We start from the raw sequence: 20,643 nt of genomic DNA, 5'->3' as shown, positions 1-20,643 counted from the left end.
GTCGGGTGGTCGCATCTTGGGAACCAATGCCCGACAGCACAATTAATGGATTCAACTCAAGAGCCTAGGATGAAAATTTTCCACCTTCCTTCCTCATTTTTTTGTGTGTCAGTCGGAAACCCTGGGCTTGCATCTATATCATCCCTCGAAGGAGCAGAGACTGCCAATGAATGTTGATGATACTAATCCTGGTACCAAGATCGGTCCAATGTCTTTCACCCTTAAAAAAACTCACAGCTGGAAAGATTTGCATCTGTTTGCAAGCTGCACAACTGTTCACTGTTGATATATATATTACATAGACACGCGTCCAAACATTCAATTGAAGCGAAGAGGCACACCACTTTCTCAGCCCCACTGTTTCTTTGGGATGCCAACAAGATGCAGCACAGATAACCCCTTACCACATTGACGTCACATCCCTTCCAAGTGGAGTTGGATCCCCAAACGCCACGTACGTGGATTTATTTTCCTCTCTCAACCTATCCTGCTGTCAAAACCACGCTCCCCTCCTGACTGACAGCACAACTAACCAATGGAGAGTGCGTATGACTGCAAGGCGGGACCTTAGTATAGAGTTTAACCAATGAGAACGATAGGAGGTGCTGGTGCTTGGGTAGGTTGCACGGTTTGTCAGCCGGAATTGAGTTAAGCTGAGCTGTATGATGCCCATCCAGTAGCTTACTATCTTTGGAAAGCTTGGTGAGGGGAAAACCGTTGCTGTGTATCTTTCTGCAGGTCAACGGCGCCCCGGGGTTAAGCCAAGAACCATTCCCGCCTCAGCTCCCACATCCAACTTCACCATTGGAAAAGAAAGACTTCATTACCCAAAGTCCTGTCAGAAAGTAGGAGGTACCTGGCTCTTCAAGGTAAGGAGGAAAGCAGTACCATTAACAGTAGTTCGTTGTGTGAAATTTCTTTGGTTTACAGTATCGGAATCGTCGTGTGGTGAGCAGCTTCTTTCGGATTTGAAAGTATTAAGCCTATCTACCGTTGTCATCAGGTGACAGTCTCATTCTTTACACTTTGCCTGTGCCCTGTGGCAAAGTATCTGCTCAAATCGTGAAACATATGTTTATGCTGCAGGTTAAATGTCAAAAATATTTCTTAATTCCATTTCACAACACTTAGGGAATTGATTTACAAGCTTTTTATTATATTTATAACAAAGGATTGTTAAAAGGCTTATTGCAAATGATGGAAAGCATTTCTGGTACATAAAGTTGTACCAAATGAATATAAAAATAAATCATGAGCACTTAAAGTTAGCGTTCTGATTCTTAAATGCCACTCATAATTATTTCTGTGCGCAGTATAGGCTTATAAATACTATCTCTTGTTTGAAATGTTCTACATCCCAATAGTGTTAAAATGATACTGCTTTTAATTTGCCCCAACTTTTAGAATTAGGCTGCCGGTATGTGTATGTATTACAGATGCAGTTGCAGAATGAAATTACTTAGTTTGATTTTTAATCTATACTGTAACAATAGCTATGGGTAAGTAAATTGGTGTGCTTGGTAGCGTTAGGCAATTGAGTTTCAACACAGATGCTGACTCTGAAACATTTTAGTCGATTTTCAGAACATTTGGTGATCCTGGAGAATGGAGTGCTGAATAGTTTTATTTGAGATAATTGTTAAATACTGATTATGTACATGTGGTTTTAATACAACCCAGATTAAATAAATGTATCCATTTTCATATTCTTTATTTGCAGAGGGAAAATTTGGATCACAGTTATGTTTTTCTTGGTTAGAAACACGAGTAATGAGACTGTTGTTGTTGATGAAGCAAATTAAACTGAAAAGATAGCGTTCCCAAAATACATGCTCAAAACACTAACAAAAATTTAGTTGGTAAACACAGTAACTTAATGGTTTGGAAAATGGCTGGAATTATGCATCTCTCAGCGAATGCAATTAATTGGACATTTTACCCCTCTCTTCAGATCGGGCTGTTTTTGCACACAAGTTGTTCGAATTCATAAAGACACAATGACATCCACCATGAATGTCAGGTTCAATGAACTGTGCCCTTAACCAGCTAAGTAGAAGGACAGAGAAAGCAATAGTGTGAACAATAGAGTTTAGAAGAATGAGGGGAGATCTCATTGAGACGTATAAGATGATGAATGGGATGGATAGGATAGAGGTGGAGAGACTCTTCCCGCTCAAAAAAGACAGTAGGACTAGGGGGCACAGCCTCAAGATAAAGGGGAGGCGGTTTAGAACGGAGTTGAGGAGGAACTTCTTCACTCAAAGGGTGGTGAATCTCTGGAATTCTCTGCCCGTTGAAGTGGTGGAGGCTGCCTCGCTAAATATTTTTAAGAAGCGGGTTGATGGGTTCTTGATAAGAGAGGGGATTAAGGGTTATGGGGAGAGGGCGGGAAAGTGGAACTGAGCCACAACAGATCAGCCATGATCTTATTGAATGGCGGGGCAGGCTCGAAGGGCTAGATGGCCTACTCCTGCTCCTATTTCTTATGTTCTTATGTTCTTAAATAGGGTGAAATGGAGTCAAATTAGACACAGAAAGAAAGAGAGGGCAAAAAGATGGGCCGAAGAAAGAAACAAAAAGAAAAAGTCAGTTATTTAAAAAAAGTGCACTCAGACCAATTTACTGTGGCAAGAATGACTCCACATTTCATCATTCTGTTTCTGAACCTCCTCAACTGTGTTAAAAATCACGTCATTAACAATATCCTCTATTTGGTTAACAATATATTTCCACTAATTTCATTACTTTCAATGGGAATCTTGTGCCATAATTCTCTCTTCCCACAAATGGCTGATTTTTACGTAAGAATGGTGAAAGTTGTGAGCTTGCAAATATTTCTTAGCAATTTCTACGCAGATAGGCTATCTAATAGAGTTACCTATGTAAGAGAATTGCTCGGAAATGCTAGAAACAACCATAGAATATTCCTGAGAGCACATTTGTTCTAAATGTTCACTAGAGCTTTGATCTTGCAGTTAACTTTTTTTTTGCTTATGTCATTTAGTCAGTATTAACTCAATTTTTCATAAATTGGACTAAAGATTGTTATGCTTGCTAGTTTCTACCCTTCATCTTCTCTTTCGCTGCTTTTAACGGATGAGGCATTTCATCATTGGTTAGAAATGCTTGGTAACGTCAGGAGAAATGTATTATTTTTATTCATGCTTAATTTTCTAATTTTGCTATTTCTTTTAAGGACCAACTATATCCCAAGCTCAAGCCTTATTAATGGAATTGAATACAACTTTAATACACCATAGGACCATAAGTGGTTTTTATTATATAATCGTAGAATCTCTACAGTGCAAAATGTTATATTGTAACTAATGACAATATGCTGTGAGGGTCAGCTGACTCAGACAGTGTAACCAATGGCAAAATGAAGTGGTGATCAGCTGACAAGTTATAAATGGAAAGCAGATTGGAATTTGAGGAGCTTGTTTGGTCCTGGGTGTGGTCCCAAGTGTTGGAGTAATGAAGTTTCTTTACTAAACCATTTTCTTTGATTTTACTTTCTGAAGTTGGTTCTTTCATTGCTTGCAATTCAAGTTATCTTACTGCTAGATGAACACAGAAGAGACCATTCATTGATTCTGCACTGACTCTTGGACAGAGTATTCTACATAGGCCCTCTTCCCCTGCCCTATCCCTGTAACACCACATTTTTTGCCACGGCCAATCCACCTAACCTACACATCTTTGAACTGTGAGAGAAAACCAGATCACTCAGAGGAAACCCACCTAAACAAAGGATGAATGGGCAGACTCCACCCAAACAGTCACCCAAGGCTGGAATTGAACTAGGATCCCAGGAGCTGTGAAGCAGCAGTATTAACCACAGAGTTGCCATGCACTGATAACATGGGAGTTATTTTGCAGTTAAATGGGAGAAGACTTACTATTTAATTTGTTTTTAGTGATGGTGGTTGAGAGGTTGGCCGGGGCATTTCTTACGTTATCACCTTGGACTATATCATTCTTTCATAGGATTTGGGTGTCGCTATCTAGGCTGACATTTTTATTATCTATCCCTAATTGCCCTTGAGGAGGGACGGTGTTCTACCTTCTGGAATTGCTGCCATCCTTGTAGTATAAATACACTCACGGTACTGCTAGGGAGGGAGTTCCAGGATTCTAACCCAGCAACAGTGACAGAACACTGATATAGTTCCAAGTCAGAATGGTGTGTGGCCTGAAGGGGAACTTGCAGGTGGTGGTGTTCCCATGCAGCTGCTGGTCTTGTCCTTCTAGGTTTTAGAATACCTAGATTGCAGGTTTTGGAGTTGTAGTCAAAGGAGTCTTGGTGAGCTGCTGCAATATATCTTGTAGATAAGACCAAAGAAATCAGGAGTAGACCTTTGAACCTGCTCTGCCATTCAGTCAGATCATGGCTGATCTAATTTTAGCCCCAACTCCACATTCCTGCCTAGCATGTTAACCTTTCAACCCCATGCTTTTCAAAAATCTATCAATGACATTGCTTCCACAGCCCTTTTAAGACAAGTGTTTCAAAGACTCTTAAACTTCTGAAACAAAATTCTCATCTCTGTCCTAAATGGGCGACCACTTATTATTTTAACAGTGGCCCCTTGTATTAGATTCTCCCACATGAGGAAATATCCGTTCCACATCCACCTTGCCAATACCCCTCAGAATGTTTTATGTTTCAATCAAGCTGCCTCTTACTCTTGTACCTGCTGGAAATTAGAAATTTATTGTGTGTAGCTTTGGTGTCTGAATCTGAGGAAGGACGTTCTTGCTATAGATGAAATGCAGTCAAGGTTTACCAGGCTGATACCTAGGATGGTAGGCCTATCACATGAGGAGAGATTAAATCGGTTAGGATTATATTCATTGGAATTTAGAAGAGTGAAAGGGGAATCTCAAGGAAACTTATAAAATTCTAACACAATTAGATAGGGTAGGTTCAGGAAGAATGTTGCCGATGGTGGGGGAGTCCAGAACCAGAGATCCTAGTTTGAGGATGAAGGGTAAACCTTTTTAAGATTGAGATGAAGAGAAATTTCACCCAGAGAGTGGTAAATCTGTGAAATTCGCTATCTCAGAAAGCAAAGGCCAGAATGTTGTATGATTTCTTGAGGTAATTGGATTTTGCAAGCTCGGGCAAGTCTTGTGGGTTACAGATAATGGGATCCCGGTTGAGGCCGTCGTCGTGTGCAGAACTTGGCTATCAATTTTTGCTCAGTGATTCTGCATTGTGGTTTGTCATGAAGGCTGCCTTGGAGAATGCTTACCCGAAGATCAGAAGCTTAATGCCCTTGACTGCTGAAGTGCTCCCCAACAAGAAGGGAACATTCTTGCCTGGTGATTGTCGAGCGGTGTCCATTCATCCGTTGGCGAGACCATGCAGATGCTATGACAGTGTATCACGCCTTAGAACATCCTTCCTGCAGAGTATCAGTTGGAAAACATTGGCTGAGTCGCGAGAGTATGTACCGTGCACCTGGTGGATGATGTTCTTACATGAGATGATGGCATCCGTGTCGATGACCTGGCATTGTCTTGCAAAGGTTGCTGTGGACAGACCCATTTAAAAGAATGAGAGTTCCTTTGGGAAAGTTGTAAAATTTGAATTGGGTACAGAGATGGGAAAAGACAACACCATGAAGGGATTAAGTGAAAATTCTTGAATTTTATATTCAAGGCTTTGGGTTGGGTGGGGCAAAGATCCAATGTATGTCAACAATAACTTGCCATTCATGAACCAAGTTTAAGTAATAGCTTAATAATCTTCTCTATAATAAGATCATAGATCACAAAGGGTAATTTTGATGGGAAAAAGGACATTGTGGAGTGAAATGCAGTTAGTTGGTGGCAGCATCGTGTGGGTGAGCAGATGGGAAGGAGTTTGATAATGATAGCTCCTCATGAGTAGGAAGGTCAACAGTGGGGAAGGAGGAAGCAATTTGGGCTGCTGCTTATCAGGAAGTAGTGCAGGTGCCTTGCACCCCCCTTTCAGAGAATGCCAGGAGCGGAAGAAAGAGTAGCTGTAGGCTGATACGAATGAGGTAACAGCCATAATGGACGGGTTGTCTTGTGAGGATTACAAGGAAGGCTTGGACAAGCTAGGCTCGTATCCACTGGAGGTTAGAAGAGTAAAAGGTGACTTGACTGAAACATAGGACATCCTGACGAGACTTGACAAGGTGGATGTGCAGAGGATGTTTCATCTTGTGGGAGAATTTAGAATGAAGTGTCACTGTTTAAAAATAAGGGGTCTCTCAATTAAAATGGAAAATGAGGTGAAACTTTTTCTCTGAGGGTTAAGGGTCTCCTCTTCCTGAAAAGGTGGTGAAGCAGACTATTTGAATATTTATAAGGTAGAGGTGGACAGAACTGCTGGAAATGCACACTTTGGCAACTTGTAAAACTGTTAAAGTGTTTGTTCCTTACAAACACAATCGTTGTGAAGAATCCCAATCACCTTGACTGCCCACTATGTCACTAACAAATTCAAACTAAACCATTTTAAAAGTGGCTAAGAAATAAAGTCTATAGATATCGCAGACCAACAACAAATCTGAAAAATTAGTAGAATTATCAAAATCTTACACCACCTTTCTGTAAATAGAAAATGCTTGAGTTTTAAAGAAATGTGTGGTCTGTTTTCCTGATCCCTTGGTTTTTGTGATCCAATTCATTAACAATGTACATCAAACTTGAGTTGGGATTAACTCAGAAGATAAAGTTTATTTCACAAAAACCCAGGAAATAACATCTCACGCCAAACATGAATGTAGGACATAGTAACAAGGAGTGGGAGTAGGCCATTTAGCCCTTTGAACCTGCCCCACCATTTAATGTGGTCATGGCTGATCAGGTAGTAACCTCAAAACTGTATCCCGCCGATCACGCCCTTGCTTGCCAAGAATCTGTCCACCTCTACCTTACAAATATTCAAATACTCTGCTTCACCACCTTTTCAGGAAGAGGTGACTCTTAACCCTCTGAGAGAAAACGTTTCACCTCATTTTCCGTTTTAAGTGCTTTTAAACAGTGACACTTCATTCTAAATTCTCCCACAAGATGAGACATCCTCTGCACATCCACCTTGTCAAGTCTCCTCAGGATGTTCTATGTTTCAGTCAAGTCACCTTTTACTCTTCTAAACTCCAGTGGATACGAGCCTAGCTTGTCCACGCTTTCCTTATAATCCTCATAAGACAACCCGTCCATTATGGCTGTTATGTAAACCTTTGCTGAACTGCTTCCAATGCACTTACATCCTTCCTTAAATATGGTCCCACTGGTGCTCTATATAACTGAAGTGTAACCTCCCTACTTTTGGATTCAATTCCTTTTTTTCAATAAATGCAGCAAGAAATGAAAAGCAAATGCTTTATTACTTGCACACACTGATGTGATTTACATAGATCAAAGCCAGACTGCAAAAAGGATTTATTTCATGTAGAAGTTTGAGTTCTGATGACTCGAGTTGTAATATTCATTTTTTTCAGTTGGTGTTGACCACAAAGTGAAGTAGGTGTACAGAGTTTGGGTCAATTCTCTAGGCAATCTTTCAGCAGAGACAGCTTCAAGGTACAGCTTGTTGCTACCTGGAGGTGCCTGCTTCTTGATGGAGGAGTGGAAGGTGAACAACTGGAAAGATTTAATGAGGAAATTCCAGAGCATAGGACCTGATGGTCCGCCAGTGATGGGGTGAAGTAGGGTGAGGGATGTATGGAAGGCTAGAGTCAGAGCAATAAAGATTTTAAGGGACGGTGGTGCAAAAATAGGTTACAGAGGTGAAGAAGGTTGAGGCCATGAGTTATTTGAACAAATAGTGTGTGAAATTCAAATTAAGTTTGTTGGGATTGTGAATTTTGGTGAGCAGAACTGGGTGATCACAGGACATAGCTACAAAGTTTTTAAAAGTGGTGATTAAGTGAATGTTGAGAATGGGATTCTAAAAGGGAGAGCACTTTAATAGTTGAATGCAAATATGCCAACGCATGGGTAAGAGTTCAGCAGCTGATGGATTAAGTTAGGTATGGAGGAAGGCAATGTTAGGATAGCTGTGGTAGGCAATATTTTCTTTGCAAATATGGAGTCAGAAACTCTGCTCAGCATCAAATGTGCTATGGAGACTTTGTACAGTCTGGTTCAGCCTGAGAGATGTTTTGGATAGGCAATGACAAAAAATAGGAAGTTTGTGCCAGGGGACAGAAGATGACTTTGGTCCTCTTGCTCTTCAACTGGAAGAAATTACAGCCATAACCCACTACCTCATAAAAATTGTTTTTGTATAAGTGTGAATCACGAGTTCAAAAAGCAACTGTCTTTGCAATGGAGTCCAGTGTTACCCAAAGATATATCTTTTATTAAGAGGGTTAGTGGATTATAATTAAGAATGAAAACCTCAGTATTTGTCCCCTTGTCCAGCCCAGGAATATCAAAACCATTTACTGTCACTGTAATGCTGCCATGGCTGGGAATTTCCTCATCTGTATAGTTCAGCTCCATACTTAACTATTTAAGCTAAAACAAATGCAGCAATAAAATGGTGGCCTTTTTGGGTCCTGTTGAATTCATATGGATTTGTATACTAATTTTCAATGAAATAGCATGGGATTTTCAGCTTTGATGTATTTATAACCAAATGGGGAGTATGTTCTTTAGTGAGCATTTTATTGCTTCAGCTCATTAATGAAATGTAATGAACTGGTCACTCATATAGAATGTTTCAAAGCAATCAGTCAAATGTCACACTGGTAATGGGCACCATGTTTATATTGATGAATAAAACTGCTGTCTTTTAAGAGTTTATGGTGCAATGCGATTGTCAGTTTTCTGACTTCGCAATTTCTTGTGCTTTTAGGAATGATCCTGCAACCTTTTTTTAACTGCTTGATTGATCTAATTGAAATGTTGGAGTTGAATCAATGCATTTTAAATTGCTATAAGGAAGATTTCTGATGCTACTTTTTTTTTCTAAACTGTAGATGGACTGGAAGAGTGTGTCAGTGTCTCATTGGTTGCTGTTCTGTCTCCTTGTTGCTGTTGAAAGTGTACCAATTGACAAAATAAAGGTGAACAAAGTAGAAGAGCCAGTAGAGCAGGCTACAGTTGAAACTCCAGTAAGTATTCCGATCATTCCACAGGTAAAAATAAAACTTATAATGTATCGAATCATTGAGGGTTTGGTTGCATTGGAGATGTTAGAAGTTCTGTGTCATTTTAAGTTTGTTTATGGTTGAATAAGGCATAAACATGGGCCAATGAATCATCTGTATGCAGTAATGTAATTAATCCTTAATTAGTTATACAAGACTTTATTCTCTTCAAATGCACATGTTAATTTCATAAAAGCTATCCATTCACAAAATTAACTAAGAGCAATGAACAGCTGAGGACAGTGTATCTAATGGTGAAAGAGTGAAATAATTGTTGAGATTAAGTAAATACAGTTTCCAAGGGAATAAAATCATTTGTTCATTGGGTGCATATGTATCCATGCTTCATGTAGTAGGAAGCAGTGATAGTCAAATATTTGTCCTGATGCACGGTGAGCAGAGATTTCTTGCTGATGGATATGAGCCAAGGGTGGAGTGACAGTAGTGTTGACACCACAGGACATAATGTGATGTCAAATAGCTGGATGTCTGCCACTGGAGATTCCTGTAGCTTATCAGCAGTCATTTGAAGCTTAAGATGTATGCTACGTTCAGGAGAACAAATGGATTTGAGTGTGACAATCTGCTGTTTCACCAGGGAACATTGATGCAGTTACTGGAGATGAACAAGTTGGCACAAGTTATATTTTGCTCCTGCAACCTCTGATTCTAAATTCTGAAATTCCTCTTGATGTCTCTTTGGGAAACACTTTGTCGTTCGTTTTGGAAAATTCCATCCAAAGTCTTTCTGACTGAAAATAGGTGTGTGTTTCTCTCTAGAAGTGGCCACGTTTTCTCAATAGAACTTCTGATACACTGTCAAAAAAAAAATCGGGGGTGTGGTTTGTGCTGTCACTCTTGCAGGGTGGGGCATGATGGAGCTGGCAAGTCTATGTGTAAAGGGAGGCCAAATCTCTTGATAAGAACAACACCCCCCACCCTCTTTCCAAGGCATTGGACCACCTACACAAAAATCTCAGGGCGATTTTTCCACCACCACGGAAGTATTGAAGTTTTTCTCACCACCACCACCACCGCCCCCACCAATCTTGTGGTTTGATGTTAGAATACACCCCTTCTCCCAGAGAAACCACCACACCCCTCCACCGCCCCCCCACCCCAGTGAGAAAGGTAACCCCTTCACAGTGACCATTTGTGCTGACTGTGTGCCGGTGGTTATGCACAGCCTTGGCCTTTAACGTCCAGAGTTTCCAGGCATCTCTGCACTACCAGCATGGTCAACACAGCTGGTTTTTGATTTTGGAAACCAGCAGTGAATTGCGCTGGTCACACTGCCAGTGGGTGGGGTAGCATTCCACGCGCCAGACACTACGGAGTAAAGCCATTTCATTATATTTAAATTAATTAAAATCCTTGCAAATCAAGTTCATACCCTAGGCAAATGTGTCCCTAAATCTCATCTGTTCTTGCCTCTGACAAAGTAGGAGAGAAATTATCAACATCTTTGAATCATGCAGTTAATGGAATGCTAGTAGCAAAGTGGATGGAAGGTAGAGTTGAGCAATATGTTCTTTGACAACTGCTCAAAACTAAACATGGCTCATACTCTGCTGTTCTTTCCTATTATGCATCTTATTATAACAATTATACTTTTCACTGAGCGGGTGATACAAACATCAACAAATATTTGCAGTGTGGTTTGAAGCTTTCTCTTCAACATGCAGTGAAGCCTGTTTAGCAGAATTTAAACTAATATCTGTACTTTTTTCTGATGACAGTTGCTTCTATCCAATTACTATATATAACTTGAAGAAAGGACCCAGTAGTGCCAAATACTTTTGGCAGTTTTATTTTGTATGTTGTAAGCAGATGACACTAAGTATTCTATTTCTGCACAAGTGTCTCATCAGAGGATGTTTATGTTAATGTGTTTATATGTGCATAATTAATCAAAACTGGCAGAAAAGGTTAAGAACATGGCTCATAAAGCACACAGTATATTAAGCTTTATTAATAATAACATAGAATACAAAAGCAAAAGAGAGTATGTTGAACTTGTATAAAACACTGGTTCAACCTTAACTGGACATAACAACCTTAACTGTATCCAGTTCTGGGAGCCGCGCTTCAGGATAGACGTGAGGACATTGGAGAGCATGCAGAAGAGATTCACAAGATACGTAACTAGATTGGAGAAGGTGGAGTTGTTTTCCATGGAGAAGAGAAGTTTGAAAGATGATTTAGTAAAAGTATTCAGAATACCACGAGTGGGATAGACTGTGTAGATAAGGAGAAACTGTCCCCACTGGTACAAGGATTAAGACAATTGACAACAAAAGCAATCGCGATGAAAGGAAAAACCTTTTCGCTCCGAGCAGGTAAGACCTGAACTGTGTTGTTGAGCTTGTGGGGGAGGTAGTTTCAATCAACTTTCAAAAGAAAATGGGATTAATTTCTGAAAAGAGAGAATATACCGGGTAACAGGGCAAGGTGGGAATGAGGTGAATTGTTTGTACGGAGATCCGGCATATGCATGACTGGCCAAATGACCTCTGTCTGTGCTATAACAATTCTCTGATTAAACTCATGTCTCCCACCGCTCTGTGATCTTAATTTAAACTGTGATCAACTGCATAAAAATTACTTTTGTTATAACATTATTGTGGATTCAAACAGTGAATTTCCTCCTGTGAATGACTTGTGGAAAATAACTGCAGTTTTGGCAAGAAAAATGACCAATAAGGATTTTCTTTCCCACAGAATTAAGTGCTGTAACTGATAACAAGTGATATTTTGCAGTTTAACTTGGAACAATTTTTACTACTTACATACTCAAAAGTATGAATTAAATACATTCCACTGATTCAGACACCTCGCCTTGCACACCTTGATCAAACCTTCTTTCTCTCTTTGTTCCAAAGATAACAACCCCAGCTTTTCCTCGCTAACTCTCTGCAGCTAAAATCCCTCATTCCAGGAACCATTCTGGTAAACCTCTTTTGCACTTACTCAAGGATCCTTTCACATCCTTCTTGGTGATTAATTTAGTTGTGGCCTCAACAGAGCATCATAAAGGTTCAGCATTACCTCCCTGTAGGTGTATTGATTACCTGAATTTACAAACCACAATATTCCATGTGCTTTGCTAATTACCCTCTAATATATCCTGGCATCTTTCAAGTTCTTTGCACATGAACGTACTGATCCATCTGTACCAGCACTCTCTTTAGAACTGTACCTTTTAGTCTATGTTTGGAATTTTCTGGCCCCTCATGCCGGATCATCTAGCTTAGGAGGCCTGACTGGAAAATTCCAGCTTATTTTGCCTTTTCCTGTCAATTCTGCCAGAAAGCATTATCTCGCACGTTTCTGCATCAGATTCCATCTGGCACTTATATGTTCATTCAATCCAGTCTTTAAAAAAACCATTTGTTGTTTAGTAAGGGCATTGTTAGTTAGAGAGTAGTAAGGGCATGGAATGCCCTGCCTGCAGCAGTTGCGGACTTGCCAACTTTAAGAGCGTTCAAATGGTCAGTGGATAGGCATATGGATAACATGGGAATAGTTTAGGTTAGCGGGTCATTAGATTGGTTCCACTGGTTGGCGCAACATTGAGGGCCAAAGGGCCTGTACTGTGCTGTAATGTTCTATGTTCTATTTAACAAGATTCACCTTGTTGTGTCCTACTTAGTTCACCTCATTCCTTAGCACCAAGTCTGGCATTGCCACCTTCATATTAGACTTGAGAGCACATTGATCAAGGAAGTTTTGAACACATTTCAGAAATTCCTCCCCTCTTTTCTTTTTGCTTTAACAGTATTCCAGTTGTTATTTGGGTAAATAGAAGCCCCCAATGTCACAACTTTATTGTTCTTGCACAATGTATGATTTCTCTGTTGATTTGCTCCTCTATTTCTCTGTCACTATTTGGAGGCCAGTAGAGTTGTCGTTTTCCCCCCTCCCAAGTAGTGTGTCATACCCTTTTTGCCTCTCAAATGTAACCAAATGGACTCTGTGCTTACCCCCAGTGTCATCCTTTATTTCCAAACTACGACATGTTCCCTAATCATCATGATTACCCATCTCCCTTTTTCTGCTTCCTTATCATGGCACTTATTTTTCAAAGATACATGGTCTTTATCTTTTTTTAAAACCACATTTATGTTATTGACACTGTTAACATATTCTCATGTTGCTATTTGTGTTTGGCACTCACCAGGCTTGTTCAACACACTATACGTTCAGTTTTTCCTTGTTTGTTCAGTTTCCCTGTATCTAATCTAGTGGTACGAACTTCTCGATTACTATCATGTGCTCTCAATTATGGACCTTATTCCTATTTTTACTTCTATATGCTGGTGTGGCCCCTCTGTTGACAATTTAGTTCAAACCCTCCTCCAACCAGATTAATAAACCTTCCTGCAAGGACATTGATCCAAATCCTGTTGATATGCAAATCTGAACTTTTGGAAGAGATACCTCCTCTCCTAATCCCCAAGAATCTAAAGCTGTTTCTCCTGAATTGTACCCCATGCCATGCATTAATCATCCATGTCCTTGTATAGTATGTGACCAGGGAGTAATTTGGAGCTTGCTACCTTCGAGATTCAATTTTTAGCTTCCATCCTAGCACCTGAAAATCTGACAGTGGGTCCTCAATACTTGCCCTTTCTATGGCACTGGCCCAATTGTTTCTTAATTGTGGAGTGAATCTCATTTGGCTACAGATTAGCGTCTATGATGTAGGAAACCTCAGGCGGAGACCGGATGGCCCATCCACTCAGCATTTCTGGCTAAAGTTGGTTGCAAATAGTTCTTCTTCATCTTCTGCTCTCAACTGGTACCATCACCATTGAGAATGAGGATGTTCAGACAGCTTTGTCCTTGTACTAGTTGTTTAATAGTTCACATGAATACAACAGAACTATTCTTTGATCGTTGGTTGTACCACCACTCAGTTCTGTTTACAGCATGATATCAACACCTCAATTTTAGATACACCTGATGCTGGACTTCAAACTCCTCTACACTCCTCATTGAACCAAGGTTGACCACCTGATTTGATAGTTGTAGTGTGAGGACTCTGCCAGGTCAGGAGACAACAGTTTGTGGTGAAATACAATTCTGCTACTTCTGATGGTCTACAGTACCCCATGGGTGCTCAGTTTTGAGCTGTTGCAGCAGTTCTGAATCTATCCTATTTAATATAGTGGTCATGCTGCAGAACACGCTGAAGAGTATTTTCCGTCTGAAGATTGTGCAATGATCACTTCTATCAATATTTTTCTGGACAGATTCATCTGTGCCAGGTGGATTGGTGATGGCAAGTTAGTTTTGGCACATCTTGGTAACTTTGCCAGAGATCTCGGCAGTTATTTCCCTCAGGATTTTGTCAATATTGATAGTGTAGGTCCGCTCTTGGTGATGGACATTGTACTGTGAATGAAGGATTTCGGTTTGTGTCCCTGTTAATTCTTCTAAGTTGTGTTCAACATGGAGGAATAATGATTCATCAGCTGAGGGAGTGCGGTAGGTAGTATTCAGGAGGTTTTTTTCTCGTCTGTATTTGATCTGATGCCATGAGACTTCATGGAATCTGGAGCCAATGTTGAGCACTCCAACGTATACTTCAAGTTCTCGTCATTCTGTCTTACCTATGGGACAGTACAAGGATGGTGATCTGGTACATTTGCTGAAAAGTATGATTCTGTGAGAATTACTTTGTCACATTGTACTTCACTAGTACGTGGCACAATTCTCCTAATTTTAGCACATCTCCAGATGTTAATAAGGCTGAATTTTTAAAGTTGACAGAGGAGGCTATAACTTGTTGAAATAAATGTGTTAGAACATAATGCCTTAGAACAGAATCTCTCTAGCCAGCAAAAAGCTTTAAGACAATGGGTGAGTAAGTCAAGTCTTGGGTGTGCCTGTTTCGTGTTTGAATTGGATACTGAGATTGATGTTGGATGCTCCCTTTTGGTTTTATTCTTGGTATACATTGTAGTAGTAGTTTGATCCATCTGAGTGATTTGCTAGGCCATTCAAGAGGGCAGCTAAAAGTTAATGACAATGCTAAGGACCTGGAGTCACATATCGGCCAGACCAGGTGAAAGGGGCAGTTTCCTTTCCAGAAAGGCATTAATGAACTCATTGAATTTTAGAGAGAGTCAGATAGTTTCTTGATCATCATACTGATTAATTTCCTACGTGGCTTGATGGAATTTGAACTGTATCTGTACTATGCTACGTCATATCCATGATTGTTGTTGACTCATCTGAAAAGGCACAAGTTAACAGTGATACAGTGATGTGACTCATATGGTTTAAATCACTTAGAGGATGATACCAAAGTGGTTACGTTACTGTGTTCTTAACCCAGGGAAGTGGACTAATGATCTGAAGACACAAGTTCAAGTATAATAAATGTGATTATGTTCAGCATTTGCTTTCCGTTGGAAGGAATTTTTTTGTCATTTTTGAAAAGTAATAAAGTAGCAGCGAGCAGGATACCAGAGCAAATGAAGGTACTTTAATTTATACAGCCAGAATATTTATAAGCTCTGACTTACCAACTAGCTGAAGGAAGTTTGGGTATGACCTGCAGGAAAATCAATTAAACTTTGACCTTGCCCAGTGTTTGCTGACTGGCAATTAAACTTTGTGGTTTCAAAGAGATACAATTTTACCTGGAGAACAGAACAGTAAATTGCACACTGAATGGGAACACAATGTTATTCTTCCAGAAGTTATGTCATGTATATTATGAAGAACATAAATTTAATCTAGCATTTATTTACTTCAGACATACTCATTTATAAGACAGCTATATATATTAAGAACTCTTCCACAAATCAAGTTTCCTGGAATCATCAGGAGTGACAGAATACGTGGAAGCCAAATTGTATGTCGATTTTGAGTGTTATGTTTCAGTGCCCATCTGTGCACTCACTTAATAAGTCACATAATCAAATATTTTCCCCAGTTCTTCTGTCCAAAATTGGAATTTGTTATTCATATGGTCATCACTGACTAAGCTTGCATTTACTGCCTATCCCTGGTGCTCTTTCAGAAAATGGTGATGGTAGGCTTTTTCAAACTACTGAAGTCAATGTGGGGAAGGTGCTCTGACAGTACCATGAGGCAAGGAATTCCAGGATTTTGATGGTGGACATTAATATATGTTAAAACCAGGGTAATCTCGGCGCTATTGGTGTTCCCATGCACCTGCTGCTCTTGCCCTTCTGGATGATGGAGGTTGTGAGTTTAAGAGGTGCTGCTTGTCTGGTATGAATGATTCTTGCCACTTGCATATCCACATACACATGAACTGAATAACATTAAGGCTTTGGTGAATATGTACAAGTAAATGTTTACAATTGTTTTATTTGTACTTGGCCCATGGTTTCTGGGGTTCAGCTGTAGTTTTTCATTGTTTGGTGATGTATAATGAAGAAAGCAAATACAAGGAAGGTGAATATTGCAGACTAATGGGATTTATGTGTTTATTTATCTGCCAGTTATGAAATTGGTTGGTATGGTTTAATCTAATTTGTAGTGAGTATTGGTAATAATTGACATTGTTCTTTGTGTGGGGGGGGGGGGGGGGTCACAATGGGAGACAGAATCTCAAATTGGTGCATTAAGGGATGCTGTTTTAAGGATCTTATGGGAGAGCAGTTCTGATGTACAGTTTCAACTGTGGCCAGTACCTGATCTGGGAGTGTTTGACACTGGATGTCCAAATGAGGTCCATATTAATCACTCAATTTAATGGACACAATGCAAAAACAAATCCTCAAATGAATCTTCATGTTTTGGCAAGACAATATTTAAAAACAAGCTTCAACTCTTGATATATAAATATCCCATCAGGCGATTCCTGAGAGTTAGTTGAGTTGCAGATCTCATTTGACCTACAAATTATTCACTTTTCTAGAATATATTCAGCAAATCAATGTCTGTTGGAAGATTTTGGGGACAATCTTACCAAAAAAATTCTAAATACCAACCGAGTGCGAAAATAGGAGTTTCAGACCTGTTCGGTGAAAGAAAAAAAATCAAATGTTATGACACTTTGAGAAAAGGAAAAGTGTGATTCTCAGTAGTAGGGGGAGTGAATGATGTCTATTCATGCTGGGAAGCCACCTGCTGACTGCTAGAGTCTGCTGTTGTGCATGCGTCCTTTTCTCTCCTTTTCTATGCACTTGTGCATAAGAACATAGAACAACATAGCATGGGAAACAGGCTCAACATTGTGAGTCCCCTCTCCACCCATGACTCTTGTCTATGTTTATGGCACTCCACGTTGGAAACCAGATTGAGGGGAGACTAATTTAGGGACAATTTGTTACACCAATCAGCCTAACAGCACATCTTTGGGGTGTGGGAGGAAACCGGAGCACCTGGAGAAAACCCACGCAAGCACGGGGAGAATGCGCAAACTCCCACAGACACTGGCCCAAATCCATGTTTCTGCACAGCAAACAGTGATAGTCACTGAGCTATCGTGTTGCCCAGCATCTGGTCCAGTTTAAGCGTACACTAACGACGTGAAGCACTATGCTACTCTCGAAACATCCAAGAGCAGCCCTCGTACGACCCACTGTTTGTATGCCCCTTGTTGGACAACAAGGCGGACCGAAGCACCTGTGGATTAAAAGAGAAAAACATCAATAACATGCCCATCCTTGTGCAAACATTCAAGGGAATTCCCAGAAGCTCAAAAGTAAAATGCGTCCTCTTGTCTCAGTGCACTGGGAGATTTGTCACTTGTCAAGAGTTCACAGTGCACTGGGAGATTTGTTTTTCCAGCAGCCCCCAAGTACTGCTTCCCCTTCAGGCCTTGCCCCTTGGCACTGCTAGGGTACTTCATGGGCAGGACCAGGATGCCAGGCTGGCATTACCCAAGGGGCACTGCCCACCTCTGCCCCAGGCCATCCAGAGGGCTTCTATGGCCTTTGGTCCCACTGGCAAAGCCATCACATTAGGTCTTCATTGGTGGGGACTTACTTTAATGGCCTTACTGGTGTGATTCTCACCGGTGAGAACCTCCACCAGTGAGGCCATTAAAGTAAGTGAGCCTGGATGATTATTCCCCGGTTTCACTGATAAAATTTCAATTTATTTAGAAATATTTGAATCCCACCCTTCCCAGGTGCAAGACTGATTAGCCAGCTTAAAGCACTGATAATATCATGAGATCGAGATTGCAGGTGCGAATCTGGTTTTTCAACTCTCTCGCAATCTCACCAGCTCGCCATGCTGATCTGCTGACGTGACGAGCCGTTAAGATCGTCCACTATTGCAAAGTTTTGGGAGTACCACACTGGAGAAAACTGGGGGATGATCACAATCGTTCTCTTCAGTTGCTTACTGTCATCCAGAATAACGTCCTGATTTTAGTGATTTGTCTCCTGTCCAACTTGTTCACACACAGGCAATGGAAATCAGAATATTTTCCATGTTTGGCTGGATTGTAGACATTTTCTTGAAAGAATAGACACTTATATTCATTCCATCTAGCCTTAACTAAATGTGTTTTTCTGAACAGTTCCTAAAATATTCATGCATAACAGGTTCATATAAATGTCACTATCGCTAAAAAAGATCCATTCATTTTGCTCAGTTAGAACACTTCTTAGTAAATCGTGTTTCAGATCAGAGCCGGAATCTTTTGCTCCCAAAGGAAGTGAGGAAGGAGGCCTGAAAATATGGTGGGTTAGCATCAGGACCAGTACCACAAAGCCTTCCCCTTCTCCACCAGAAAAGTCCTGGGTGGGAAGGTCCATGGTTGATCTTCCTATCTGGCCTCCACTTAAGTCCCTTAACTGATTAATAATCACTGAAGGGCCTCTTCCTGCCTCTGCTACAATTTTCCCAGCTGCAAAGGGACTTGTATGATTGGCAAACCTGTGCAGGCCGCATGTTAGCTGGTGGGGAGTGCTCCCTCAATCTGCACTAAACTCTGCATGATTGAGGACATGGGACAGCCACCCCCAACTCATGAGCCCTCACCCCACAACAGCATTTATGTCTTCTGGGGTCCTTAGTCTGGAGGATGGCCTGCCATCATCTGCCTGTTAATGTGATAGAATACTCTCCAGTTGCCTGGAAGAGTATAGCTCCAATAACACTCAAGAAGCTTAATGCCATTCTGGAAAAAGCAGCCCACTTGATCGCTATCCCTTCAACAAATGTTCAATCCCTCCACCACTGATGTACAGTGACAGTGACAGACAGATACAGTGCAAGAGCTCCCCAATGTTCTTAGGCAGCACCTTTCAAACTCTCAACCACTACCATCTAGAAGGACAAGAGCAGCAGATACCTGGGAATAGCACCACCTGAAGGTTCCCTATGTCACTCACCATCCCGACTTTTATAAAATGGCCACCTCTCATGACCCACTGACGAGGTAAGCTGCAGGACTGCTGCTACAATTACAGTCTAAACAAGATTTACTGCACATTTAAAAATACACCTTACCTTTTCCTTTCATAAAGTTCACATAACTTGAATTGTATCAGGCAATACTGAGCATTTCTTCTTCATGCTGGCTATGTCATCATCTAAATCGAGAGATCCTCACTGTCATACTGCCTTCTACAAAATATGCACTATAAACAGAGTATTCCGTTTTTTTTTTGAACAGGATCACAGAATATCTTGGTAGTGTTTTGAAAAGAACCATAGAACACCCTGCGTTTTTTTTTAAACCAGATATCCGGTGCCCTATTCTCAATATCCCAGTGACCCATGTGCAGGTTGCGAAACCCCGCTTTAAAAAGCCCTGATCTAAGAGGACAAGGGCAGCAGACACACGGGAACACCACCACCTGGAGGTACCCCTCCAAGTCACTTATCATCTTGACTTAGAAATATATCTCTGTCAAAATCCTGGAATGCCCTCCCTGACAGCACTGTGGGGGTACCTACATCTTGGTGTCTGCGGCAGCTCAGGATCACCATCACCTTTTCGAGGGCAACTACGAATAGGCAATAAATGCTAGTCTAGTCAATGACGCCCATATGCCATAAATGAATTCTTAAAAGTTGGAAACTTCTCCTGGTTTCTGCTGATTTACTGCATGCTGTAGATCAATATAATTTAAGACACTGACTGGTCATATAATACCTTGTTTGTATGGCATCTGATCTCTTCAATAAGAAAGGCTTGTCTCAGACCAACAAGGCCAGCCAATTGCAGAAGCATTGAAGGTAACAAAGAAATGATTGATCTGAAAGTGACCGAGGTATGCTTGACTTTTCAGCAATCTCTCGCTTACTAGCTGGATTGCTGCAAATTAAGTTCAACCAGCTGAAAAGCTGATAAATTAAAACTCAATCCTCTGTTAAATATGAACAGAACCATGTTATCATTTTGTACTTCCAAATTTAACTTTTGTTTTCAGCTTCAGCATATGCTAATGATGTCATAATTTATCCTCCAACAAAAATGTCAGAACAACCCAGTTGATTGCTTCAAGAATTTGAGAGAATAGTACAAAAAGAATAATTTTCTCTGTTTCTCCTGAAGACAATGATT

General features: G+C 40.6%; 1 protein-coding gene across 4 annotated transcripts in view; it reads left to right on the top strand.

The window, feature by feature from the left end:
- Positions 1 to 625: 625 nt before the first annotated feature.
- LOC145343793 (nucleobindin-2-like) overlaps positions 626 to 20,643 on the top strand; it is a 56,172-nt gene continuing 36,154 nt past the window's right edge. For 3 of the 4 annotated variants that reach the window (XM_080190132.1, XM_080190133.1, XM_080190129.1), the window contains exons 1-2: positions 626 to 869; positions 8,964 to 9,098. In XM_080190132.1, coding sequence (XP_080046258.1) covers positions 8,964 to 9,098 — 135 coding nt within the window. In that variant the 5' untranslated portion in view covers positions 626 to 869. Of the gene's footprint in view, positions 870 to 917; positions 1,004 to 8,963; positions 9,099 to 20,643 lie in introns of those variants that run through there. The other variant, XM_080190130.1, reaches the window with a different exon arrangement.

Source organism: Carcharhinus amblyrhynchos, chromosome 6, assembly GCF_965287045.1.
Source record: "Carcharhinus amblyrhynchos chromosome 6, sCarAmb.v2.hapA, whole genome shotgun sequence".
Lineage (NCBI taxonomy): Eukaryota > Metazoa > Chordata > Chondrichthyes > Carcharhiniformes > Carcharhinidae > Carcharhinus > Carcharhinus amblyrhynchos.
The sequence above is the reverse complement of the archived record's forward strand: the minus strand, read 5'-3'. Positions and strand labels throughout refer to the sequence as shown.